The 12,773-nt window shown below is 44.1% G+C and overlaps 1 protein-coding gene across 2 annotated transcripts in view; it reads left to right on the top strand.

Moving 5' to 3' along the window:
* galt (galactose-1-phosphate uridylyltransferase) overlaps positions 1–12,773 on the top strand; it is an 84,772-nt gene continuing 71,999 nt past the window's right edge. Inside the window, exons 1-2 of one of the 2 annotated variants that reach the window (XM_085974098.1) lie at positions 1–305; positions 3,056–3,225. In XM_085974098.1, the coding sequence (XP_085830224.1) occupies positions 263–305; positions 3,056–3,225 (213 nt within the window). In that variant the 5' untranslated portion in view covers positions 1–262. The remainder of the gene's footprint in view (positions 306–3,055; positions 3,226–12,773) is intronic. The other variant, XM_085974092.1, reaches the window with a different exon arrangement.

Raw genomic sequence — 12,773 nt, forward strand, 5'->3', positions numbered from 1 at the left:
GTGAAAAAACAATCCTGAAAAGTGGATTTAAACAGTCTTTATGTCAAACGCCGGAGATTAGTTCCTTTGCATTGTTTCATAGGCAATCGTTGCCATTGTTTGCAAATTTAAAAAATACCTTAAAGAAAGGAAAGGGCGATATTTAATGCGCTCAATCTGCGTATCGTTCAGGAAATGCTCTGCGCTGTGCAGAGACTGACCTCCGGAGAATCTGCAGAGGAGGGGCCGCGGGTGAGGAAGTGACTGACACTCCGGGATCGGCATGGAATCGCAGGTCAACACCAAGCAGCTCTTCGATCCCAGCGGTAACCTGCACATTTACTCATTTTACAGGAAAGGAGCAATGTTGCAGAGAGAAGAAATTCATGTTTGATCTATGTATCTGGGGTTTGCTTTGCTTGTGTTAAATCCTGTTTAATCTACTTACTTCGGTTTGGAACTTTGTTTTGTGCTGATTGGGGCCATCATTTGCTGCAGGAGTCAATCTAACAGCATCTGCCGTCAGTTAGACTTGCACTTACAGGTTTAGGTTTTTCATTTTACTAAAAGCAGCGAGGGAAACCGGGCTTCTGGGGCCTGGGGGAACTGGGTGTCTCCTTAACCAATCAGATTGAAAGTTTGAGAAATAAACAGCGCGAGGACCGAGAAGGAAGTGTGAATTCGAGTGGGTTAAACAACGCTAAATCGGGAATAAAGAGAGGGAGAGAAAGATTGAATTGAGAGAGAAAAAGGAGGCAGAAAGGAAAAATTAAAAAAAATCATTTTTAAAATCTCCACCAGCAATTAAAACCTGAAGGAATGAGACTCCACATTTGTAGCAGTTAATTTTCAGTGCCAGAGAGTTTGTTTGGCAGTTATTAACACATCATTAAAAGGATACTTAATCTGAAATGGACAAATCTTATCTTTCTGTGGCGAGTTCAGTTGTATCTACCGTGAAAGTATAGCAACTTCATGTTGATCAATGCATTTCAATGGTGAGGCAGACGGGGCGATGTTTTTTTGAGTATCGGACTGCAATATTTGGATTTCCACGTTTAATCACGCGTCTGCCCTCACTTGAAGTTACTGTAGCATTTGCGCACACATAACGCCGAGTGTCATTAACCTTGCTGTTATTTTGACAGCAAATTATGGGCATTGTATATTTTGTGACATTTTTGTTGCTAGTGTTTAATCCCGGAAGATAGTAAGATCACAAGATGATATATATTGTATCTTTTATTCTTGCATACAATCTCTCACTCCCCAAAAGTATAGTCTGGCAATGTTTCTATTTCAGAAGAAATACATATTTTAGTGTACTTTTTGAATATAATACTTAATACTTTTTATTGTAAGTGTTGTTAAGTCTGGTAAGACTGATGTGTGTGGTAGTTGGTATGTGTGACCTTGCCTTGGGGAACTGATACTGAATTGCAGAACTATTGATCTAATTATTTATCTACACTTATTACTCACTTAATTATGGATACTGTGTATATCCACCTAACCTTAGTTTCTAATGTATAGAAATATTCTACAGGTTTGGTAATCCCCTCCCCCTTTCCACTTGAGTATCTTTTTTGAAAGGGAATCTAGCAGGAAAAGGAGCCAAAAATACTAAAGTTTGTAATCTGGAGTGTAATAGAAAAAAATCACCAGTATTTTAAATTGATCCATCCCTTTCCCCCGTCCCAATCATATGGTTAATATGCTCTGTACTGCAAGAAACTTTTTTGCAAGTGACTGGTTTGTGATTTTGTTGCACAATTTGGCTCAGGAATGTCAATAATTTGTCCTTGTCCCATCCCCCATGATCTGGGTAGTGTGTCTCCTCCACCACACCCAGGTTAATTTATGTCAATCTGCTAATGTCCTTGCCAATCTTTGAGATGTGACACCCTAGTTTCACTACTACTTATTGATTTTTAATGTGAAAAATAAATTATGACAAGGGGTGTAATGCTAGTTTTAAGGTAACTTTGTCTAGTTTACAGCCCATCCCCTACCGCTGCTGTTACCTGTTGAATTTATGACAGTCCTACTGGTTTTTCAGCTTTATTTGCTACAGTTTGGGTCCTGGCCAGAATTCCACTCTCCTGTGCTGAGGTCCATTGCTTTGCCACTTCTGGATCTTACAGTGAACTCCAACATCACAACTGTTTTTCTGCCTCCTGATCGATTCTGCACACCTCCCGGCTCTTCATTTCCATGGAAATACCTCCAGCAGTGCGTCCTCCGATAATCCACCCTTCAAGTACCTTCTAAACTACCTCGTCCTCCCTGAACCTGGACATAAGTTTGTCGATGCTCCAAGCTGACTCCATCCTATCTGTATCAACTTTATTCCACCACAGGACCTTTGACTTTAACTTTTGGACTTCCTCCTATTGTCTCCTTGCTATTCTCCATTTACAGTATTACCAGGACATAATCTTGCTATGTAGCCATGCCTATTTAACTTGATTTTCGCTGTGTCCATTCGTGTGTGCGTTTTGGCTGTCGCTCCGGGCCCGAACCTATCACTTCTATTCCCCCCTTTTTCCTCTGTTCTCTTTACCCCAGTATCTGAGAGAAAAATTAGGATTAAAGTTCTTACGAAGTCTATAACTAAACTAAATGTGATTTGACTAAAACTGAAATTAATTCTAGGACTAAAACAACACTAGTCACAACTTTTGGAACTGATGCTAAAAAGTGAAACATGAATAAACACTTATTTGTGATTCAAGCAATCATTCGTTATTATTTGAAGTATGAGAAGTAAAAGAACAATTACGACACTTCTTTGGAAATATGAAAATGTAAATATGGAGAACAAAAGCTCAATTTGTCATGAACATTTTTTTCTAAAACTAAAATTTGTGAACAAAAGATTAGAATAATACCATTCAAATTAAATTTCTGAAGACGACTATCAGTGAAATTCTAAACATAGAGCCAATATAATTTTTTTTGGCAGCACTGAAGAAGCACTGCTAATGTAATAATGAGCAGTCAGTAGGGAGAAAGATGTAAGTGAGATTAGTTGCTGTAGTTCTCACAATTGTTTTAATTTTGTTTCTAAAACTAGAACACCAGCATGTCCGCTATAACCCTCTCCGTGATGAGTGGATCCTGGTCTCTGCTCACCGGATGAAACGTCCTTGGAAGGGACAGGTTGAGAAACCAGCAGAGGTGAACATTCCACGTCATGATCCAACTAACCCTCTCTGTCCTGGAGCAATGAGGGCAAATGGAGAGGTAATGTATAGACTGTCCACGATGGCAGGCATATGATGTTGAAATTAGTGTTGGCAGTTAACAAACTTCATTCAGTTAATCACTGGTACCCAACACGTTTTTAACATTTGCCATGTTGAGGTTCCAGTTGTAATGCAGAGTTAGTTCTTGTATTTGTTCCTTGGTCACTATGACTACAGTCCTGGCCCCCTGAAATTAGTTTACATAGGGCTGTTATTTCAACAGTGAGTCTGGAAGCCAATACAATTTCTTTCTCTGATGGAATTAAGTCTACTGTTGTCAGGTCAGATGTTAAAACCTGCTATCGTAATGACAGTAGATGGTATAACCTGTGACTGGCCAACCACCAGATGGTGCGTAAGTAACCTGGTCACCTCCAGAAAGCACCAATGGCTTTGTGCAGATGAGCGCCTGCAGGAGGGTAGTGGAGCCCTTGATGGAGGAAATGCCATTAAAAGGCAATGAACTAATCCTTGAATTAGCCAACAGCACCCACCACCTGCAAGCCAAGATGCAGCTGCAGTACATAACGAGCCAATGAAAGAGCAACCATGGACAGCCCGTAACACAGGGCAGCCACAGGAGCTCTGCCGATAGTCAGCCAATGATGATGACGTAGTCTAGTGGGCCATAGTGTAATGCTGCTCTACACCTGCTCTTCAGCAGTTTGAATTGTAGAATCAGCAGAGCTGCAATTCTTGCCGTCAACAGGTGTTTCTCTTCTCTGCCTCAAGTATAGCTGCAGTTCTCAAAGCATGCTGGGAATACTGCTTCATAGTGTCCTTTGGACAAAGACATTGAGATACAAGTTTCAAAATAAGGAAGTTGGAGTAAGTAGGATGCTGGGTATTTTAGTCCAAGTGGCTAAAATATAAAAAGTACACACAACTACTATTAGGCTTTACTGTAACACAATGACTTCTATTGTACTGATATCACAGTGACAGCACTATACATATTTGCAAATAATTTTAATAATTGGCAGATCAAGGGTCAGTAATATCAGATTTCCTGATAACATCATTCTGTGCAGCAAGGTATGGGATCAACAACATGCAAACTGATCTAGACAAACTAAATGGGAGCAATTAATGGCCAAGTCAATTAAATATGTAGAATAGAAGATAATGCTATTTCCATTAGAAAAGGTGTACATAGTGGATGCCTATCCATCAGTAAAGATAGAAGGTTACTGCATAGTTACCAGCCACTATCTGATGTGAGGTTTTTTATTAGTAAAGCTAATCTAATACAAGGATGTATCTCAAGGGGGTTTGATAATAGATCAAAATGATTTGGTTTAACCTTATAATAACTCATTCATAAAATCACTCTTAGAATATCATGTACAAATTTAACCAACTTGCCATCAAAGGGATCTTGATGCTTTGACAAGGATTCAGAAAAAGCCAAGAGAATGATTTGTGAACTCCAAATGCAAAGTTAGGAGGATAAACATCTTAAAATTGAAATTGTTTACATTGGAGAGCAATAGATTGGAAGACATTTAGAAATTCAATAGATTGAAAGATAATTTAGATGTAACAAGTTTATTTAACCTAATGTGTGTTTGAGAGATTTATGAAATCCCTTTCTATACTTTCAGAATTGGAGAGCAGGGAAGAAGGAGATTCTTGTTTTAATTTGTTGTTGGGATGTGGTAATGCTTGCAAGGCAGCATTTACTATCCATTCTTAGTTATCCTGTTGGCATCAAGAGTCAATTACCAGTGTGGGACTGGAGTCATATGCAGGCCAGATTAAATAGGGGTTACAGATTCCCTTTTCTGAAGGACATTTGTAACCAACTTCTGGGTCTTTACAACAATCTGGCTTTGTGCTTTTTAATGATAGAACTTGGCAAAAAGAGGAGGGGGTGTCGCAATATTAATCAAGGAGTCAATTACTGCTGTAAGGAAGGATGATATCTTAGCAGGTTCCTCTAATGAGGCCATATGGGTAGAACTCAAAAACAAAAAGGGGGCAAGCACTTTGCTGGGAGTGTACTATAGGCCCCCAAACAGTCAGGGGGAGATAGAGGAACAGATATATAAGCAAATCTCAGAGAAGTGTAGAAATAATAGGGTAATAATAGTAGGGGATTTCAACTTCTCCAATATTAACTGGGATAGTCAAGAGTGTGAAAGGCTTAGAGGGTGCGGAATTCTTAATGTGCATCCAGGAGAGCTTTTTGAGCCAGCATGCAGAAAGTCCTACAAGAGAGGGGGCGGTACTGGACCTAATTTTAGGGAATGTAGCCAGGCAAGTGGTAGAAGTGTCAGTAGGAGAGCATTTTGGTGACAGTGACCATAATTCAGTGAGATTTAAGGTAGTCATGGAAAAGGACAAAGATAGACCGGAAATAAAGGTTCTAAATTGGGGGAAGGCCGATTTTAATATGATAAGGCAGGATCTGGCCAAAGTGGACTGGGATCAGCTACTTGTAGGAAAATCCACATCAGAGCAGTGGGAGTCTTTCAGAAGAAGGAAATAGAGAGAGTACAACGCCAACATGTTCCTGTAAAGGTCAAGGGTGGGATCAACAAGCCCAGGGAACCCTGGATGTCAAGGGATATATAAGAATGGATTAGGAAAAAAAGGGAGGCTTTTGGCAGATACAAAGGACTAAAACAGTGGAAGCCCTAGAGGAGTATAGAAAGTGCAGGGGGGTACTTAAAAAAGAAATTAGGAGAGTGAAGAGGTGGCATGAAAAAACACTGGCGCGCAAAATAAAGGAAAATCCCAAGGTGTTTTATAAGTATATTAAGGGCAAGAGGATAACCAGGGAAAGAGTAGGTCCCATTAGGGACCCAAGTGCCAATCTGTGTGTAGAGCCGGAAGATGTGGGTGAGGTTTTAAATGAATATTTTGCATATGTGTTCACTATGGAGAAGGACGATGTAGGCATAGAAATCAGGCAGGGGGACTGTGATATACTTGAACAAATTAGTATTGAGAGGGAGGAGGTACTGGCGGTTTTAGCGGGCTTAAAAGTGGATAAAACAGAAACATAGAAGATAGGAGCAGGAGTAGGCCATTCGGCCCCTCGAGCCTGCTCCGCCATTCAATGAGATCATGGCTGATCATCCAAATTCAGTACCCTGTTCCTGCCTTCTCTCCATATCCCTTGATCCCTTTAGCCTTAAGAAATATATCCAACTCCTTCTTGAATATATTTAATGAATTGGCTTCTACTGCCTTCTTTGGCAGAGAATTCCACAGGTTCACCACTCTCTGGGTGAAGAAATTCCTCCTCATCTCTGTCCTAAATGGCTTACCCCTTATCCTTAGACTGTGACCCCTGGTTCTGGACTCCCCGACCATCAGGAACATCCTTCCAGCATCTAGTCTGTCTAGTCATAAAAACATAAGAAATAGGAGCAGGAGTAGGCCATACGGCCCCTCGGGCCTGCTCCGCCATTCAATAGGATCATGGCTGATCTGAACCTAGACTCACGTCCACTTCCCTGCCCTCTCCCCGTAACCCCTAATTCCCTTATCTGCTAGGAAAATGTCTATCTCCATTTTAAATTTATTTAATGTTGCAGCTTCCACAGCTCTCTGGGGTAGCAAATTCCATAGATTTACTACCCTCTGAGTGAAGAAGTTTCTCCTCATCTCAGTTTTGAAAGGGCAGCCCCTTATTCTAAGATTATGCCCCCTAGTTCTAATCTCACCCAACAGTGGAAACATCCTCACCGCATCCACCCGATCAAGCCCCCTCACAACCTTATATGTTTCGATAAGATCGCCTCTCATTCTTCTGAACTCCAATGAGTAGAGTCCCAACCTACTCAACCTTTCCTCATACGTCAACCCCCTCATCTCCGGAATCAACCGAGTGAACCTCTTAACCGCCTCGAGAGCAAGTATATCTTTTATAAATATGGAAACCAAAACTGCACGCAGTATTCCAGGTGTGGTCTCACCAATACCCTGTATAACTGCAGCAAGACTTCCCTGTTTTTATACTCCATCCCCCTTGCAATCAAAGCCAAGATTCCATTGGCCTTCCTGATCACCTGCTGCACCTGCATACTAACTTTTTGTGTTTCATGCACCAGGACCCCCAGATCCCTTTGTACTGTAGCACTTTGCAGTTTCTCTCCATTTAGATAATAACTTGCTCTTTGATTTTTTCTGCCAAAGTGCATAACCTCACACTTTCCAACATTATATTGCATCTGCCAAATCTCTGCCCACTCACTTAGCCTATCTATGTCCTTTTGCAGGTTTTTTATGTCCTCCTCACTCACTGCTTTCCCTCCCATCTTTGTATCGTCGGCAAACTTGAATATGTTGCACTCGGTCCCTTCCTCCAAATCGTTAATATAGATTGTAAAGAGTTGGGGCCCCAGCACTGACCCCTGCGGAACACCACTAGTTACTGATTGCCAGCCTGAGAACGAACCATTTATCCCAACTCTTTGTTTTCTGTTAGATAGCCAATCTTCCACCCATGCCAGTATATTACCCCCAATCCCGTGATTTTTTATCTTGATCAGTAATCTTTTGTGTGGAACCTTGTCAAATTCCTTTTGGAAGTCCAAATACACTACATCCACTGGTTCCCCTTTATCCACCCTGTATGTTACATCCTCAAAGAATTCGAGCAAATTTGTCAAACATGACTTCCCCTTTGTAAAACCATGCTGACTCTGTCCTATTAAATTATGTTTATCCAAATGACTCCAACATTTTGCCAACCACAGATGTTAGGCTAACTGGTCTATAGTTTCCAGCTTTTTGTCTACTTCCCTTCTTAAATAAGGGCGTTACATTAGCAGTTTTCCAATCTGCCGGGACCTTTCCTGAGTCCAGGGAGTTCTAGAAACTAGGAGCAGGAGTAGGCCATTCGGCCCTTTGAGCCTGCTCCGCCATTCAACGAGATCATGGCTGATCATCCAAACCCTAGCACCCGGTCCCTACACCGACAGCCATCCCACCCAAGCCCTATCCCCGTAACCCCGTAACCTCACGTATTTAATCCCCCCTAACACTAAGGGCCAATTTTTTATCATGGCCAATCAACCTAACCCGCACATCTTTGGACTGTGGGAGGAAACCGGAGCACCCGGAGGAAACCCACGCAAACACGGGGAGAATGTGCAAACTCCACACAGACAGTCACCCGAGGCCGGATTTGAACCCGGGTCCCTGGCGCTGTGAGGCAACAGTGCTAACCACTATGCCACCGTGCTGAAAATGATCACCAATGCATCCGCAATCCCTACCGCCACTTCTCTCAAGACCCTAGGATGTAGGCCATCAGGTCCGGGGGATTTATCCGCCTTAAGTCGCATTATTTTACTGAGTACCATCTCCTTAGTGATTTTAATCGTGTTTAGCTCCTCCCCCCCCCCCCCCATTGCCCCCTGTTTGTCCAGTGTTGGGATATTTTTAGTGTCCTCTACTGTAAAGACTGATACAAAATATTTGTTCAGCGTCTTTGCCATCTCCATGTTCCCCACCACTAGTTTCCCAGTCCCATCCTCTAAGGGACCAACGTTCACTTTAGCCACCCTTTTTCTTTTTATATAGCTGTAGAAACTCTTGCTACCTGTTAGAATTTTATAAGTTTCGATGAGATCCCCTCTCATTCTTCTAAACTCCAGTGAGTACAAGCCCAATCGGCTCAATCTCTCCTCATACGTCATTCCTGCCATCCCAGGTATCAGCCTGGTGAATCTTCGCTGCACTCCTTCCATGGCAAGAACATCCTTCCTCAGATAAGGCGACCAAAACTGCACACAATACTCAAGATGTGGTCTCACCAAGGCCCTGTACAACTGCAGCAAGACTTCCTTGTTCCTGTACTCAAACCCTCTCGCCACGAAGTCCAACATACCATTTGCCTTCTTAACCGCCTGCTGCACCTGCATGCTTACTTTCAGCGACTGGTGCACAAGGACACCCAGGTCTCGTTGCACTTCCCCTTCTCCCAATCTATTGCCATTCGATAATAATCTGCCTTCCTGTTTTTGACACCAAAGTGGATAACCTCGCATTTATCCACGTTATATTGCATCTGCCATGCTTCTGCCCAATCACCCAACCTGTCCAAATCATACTGGAGTTTCTCGGCATCCTCCTCACAGCACACACGCCCACCCAGCTTTGTGTCGTCTGCAAACTTGGAGATATTACATCTAGTTCCCTCGTCTAGATCATTAATATATACTGTGAATAGCTGGGGTCCAAGGACTGATCCCTGTGGTACCCCACTAGTCACTGCCTGCCACTCGGAAAAAGAGCCGTTTATTCCAACTCTTTGCTTTCTGTCTGCCAACCAGTTCTCTATCCAAGTCAATACCTTGCCCCCAATCCCATGTTCCTTAATTTTACACGCTAACCTCTTATGCGGGACCTTATCGAAAGCCTTTTGAACATCCAAATACAGCACATCCACTGGTTCTTCCTTATCTATTTTACCAGTTACATCCTCAAAAAATTCCAGTAGATTCGTCAAGCACGATTTACCTTTTCTAAATCCATGTTGACTTTGTCCGATCCGGTCACTTTTTTCCAAGTGCTCTGCTATTACATCCTTTATAATGGACTCTAGCATTTTCCCCATTACCAATGCCAGGCTTACTGGTCTGTAATTCCCCGTTTTCTCTCTACCACCCTTTTTGAACAGTAGGGTAACATTAGCTACCCGCCAATCCATGGGTACTGTTCCAGAGTCTATCGAATTTTGGAAGATGACCAGCAATGCATCTACTATTTCTAGGGCCACTTCCTTAAGTACCCTAGGATGTAGATTATCAGGCCCTGGGGATTTATCGGCCCTCAATCCCATCAATTTCCCTAACACCATTTCCCTACAGATACTGATTTCTATCAGTTCCTCCCTTTCATTAGATCCTATGTTCCTCGACATCTTTGGGAGGTGTAATGAAATCTGTTTGTCTTGATCTTGTATTCGTTTTGCACTCATGTATATTACCCTCCCCCACTGTGTATAGTTTCACTTCCACTTTCCCGACTAACCTGGGAGGTTCCAGGTCTTGGCTCTTGGCTCCGCCCCTGACTTCTCTTACATAAAGATCCCAGGATCTGTATGACTCATTCCTGTGAACTAGTCGGCGTGTTGAGATGTTAGCTCTGATCTTAGTGATTAAAAGCCAACTTGTTTAAGTCTATAACTTCCACTTTTGTGGTTATTGAAGGCCCATCAATTTTAATCACTAAAGAATACTAGGATGGATCGACTCCTAAAACCAGAGCGTCTGGACTTGGATCCACATTCTGCTGAAGCATCAAATCAATTTGGACACTGGCTCAAATGCTTCAAACTCTTCGCGGGGGCCTCATCCGCTAGCGAGGTAGATAAACTGAGTCTACTGACTACTCGCGTAAGTCATCGGATTTATTCGCTCATCCGGGACGCCACCTCTTACACGGAGGCCATCACTATCCTGAAGGCCCAATACCAGAGGCCGGTAAACGTAGTGTACGCCAGAGATCTGCTGGCTACACGCAGGCAGCGACCAGAGGAATCAATGGACGATTTCTTACAGGGTCTAAAGGACCTGGTCCGGGACTGTAACTGCAAGGCCGTGACGGCCAACGCGTATTCTGACGAATTGGTCTGCGATTCTTTCATCACGGGCCTCAAATCGAATTATATCCGGCAGAGACTGCTGGAGAAGGAGGTCCTGGACTTAAAAAAGGCAGTGGCCACTGCGCGATCGCTGGACGTGGCCCAGAAAAACTCTGACTCTTATTCTTCCGGCCATGCGGCCCTCACCGCCTCGTGCGCGCCGAGGGGGCCGCCATCTTGGAATCAGCCATCTTCCCCATCCAGGTCTCAGACCAGCTCTACGCCGCCGGAGTCCCCACACAGAAGTTCACCCAGGAGTCCTACTACAGCGGCAATGTCTCGAGGCCCGAAATGCTACTTCTGCGGCCAGGCCAAGCACCCCAGACAACGATGCCCAGCGAAGGACGCTACATGCTTCAAATGTAAGAAAAAGGGGCATTTTAGCAAAGTCTGCAGGGGGAATCCGATTTCCAACTCCGTCACCGCCTCGTGCGTGCCGTCATCTTGGGATCCGCCATCTTTTCCCGCCTCAACGGCCGCCCAGGGCCCAACAGTGGCTTCGATCACGGTGGATCAATCCAGGCCACACCCGTTGACAAAATCCATGATGGACATACAGGTAAACGGGAATTTAACGAAATGTTTAATTGACTGTGGGAGTACCGAGAGTTTTATCCACCCTAGCCTGGTACGGCGGCACTCATTAACGGTAACCCCTACACGGAGCAGAATTGCTATGGCTGCTAAGCCCCACACTTCGGACATTTTGGGCTACTGTGTGGTAACACTGACTGTAAAAGGCACGGACTACAAGGATTTTAAACTCCTCGTGATGCCAGAACTCTGTGTTAATGTAATCTTGGGCCTGGACTTCCAGTGCCACCACGAAAGTGTCACGCTAGCATATGGCGGGTCCCAGCCGCCACTCACAGTCTGTGGCCTATCAACCTTAAAAATCAGCCCGCCCTCTTTATTCGCTAATCTCGCTCCGAACTGTAGGCCCATAGCGACCAAAAGTAGACGGTACAGTCTGGAAGACAGACACTTTATCAAGGCGGAAGTGGACAGACTCCTGCGGGAAGGCATTATTGAATGCAGTACCAGCCCGTGGCGTGCCCAATCAAATCAAATCAAATCAAATCAACTTTTATTGTCATTGTTAGTGCACAAGTGCAGTACAACGAAATGTAGGCTTGCGGCTCCCGAGAGTGTACAATTAGGATTAGGACACTTAAACATTTCAACATACATTTGTACATATATATTAGCATAAATATGACCATAATAAAGTGCATCGGCAGATGTGCAGGCTTTAGTGTTTATTTGTGGAGTTCAGTAGGATGACAGCCCTGGGAAAGAAGCTGTTCCTAAATCTGGTCGTACGGGTGCGAATGCATCTGTAGCGTCTTCCAGATGGTAGGAGGGCGAACAGACTGTGGCTGGGGTGGGTAGGGTCTTTGATGATGGGCCGTGCCCTCCGTAGGCAGCGTTTCTGATATATATGTTCTATGGTCGGTAGCCGGGTGCCGGTAATGCGTTGGGCAGTTTTGACTACCCGCTGCAGGGCTTTCCGGTCATGGGAGCTACAGTTGCCGTACCATACCGTGATACAGTTTGTCAGGATGCTCTCTATCGTGCAGCGGTAGAAGTTAGAGAGGATCAGGGGTGACAGATTACATCCCTTCAGCCTCCTCAAGAAATATAGGCGCTGCTGGGCCTTCTTCACCAGAGAGGAGGTGTTGAGGGACCAGGAGAGGTCTTCCGTGATGTGGACTCCGAGGAACTTAAAGCTGGCCAACCTTTCCACCTCCGCCCCATTGATGTGGATGGGGGTGTGACTTCCGCCTTTGGACTTCCTGAAGTCCACGATTATTTCCTTTGTTTTCTTGGTGTTAAGGGCCAGGTTGTTGCCGGCGCACCACTTCACGAGATGCTGGACCTCCTCCCTGTAGGCTGACTCATCGTTGTTGGTGATCTGGCCGACTACCGTGGTGTCATCTGCA

This window comes from Somniosus microcephalus, chromosome 2 (genome assembly GCF_052327205.1).
Source record: "Somniosus microcephalus isolate GS21.2 chromosome 2, FLI_Smic_1.0, whole genome shotgun sequence".
Lineage (NCBI taxonomy): Eukaryota > Metazoa > Chordata > Chondrichthyes > Squaliformes > Somniosidae > Somniosus > Somniosus microcephalus.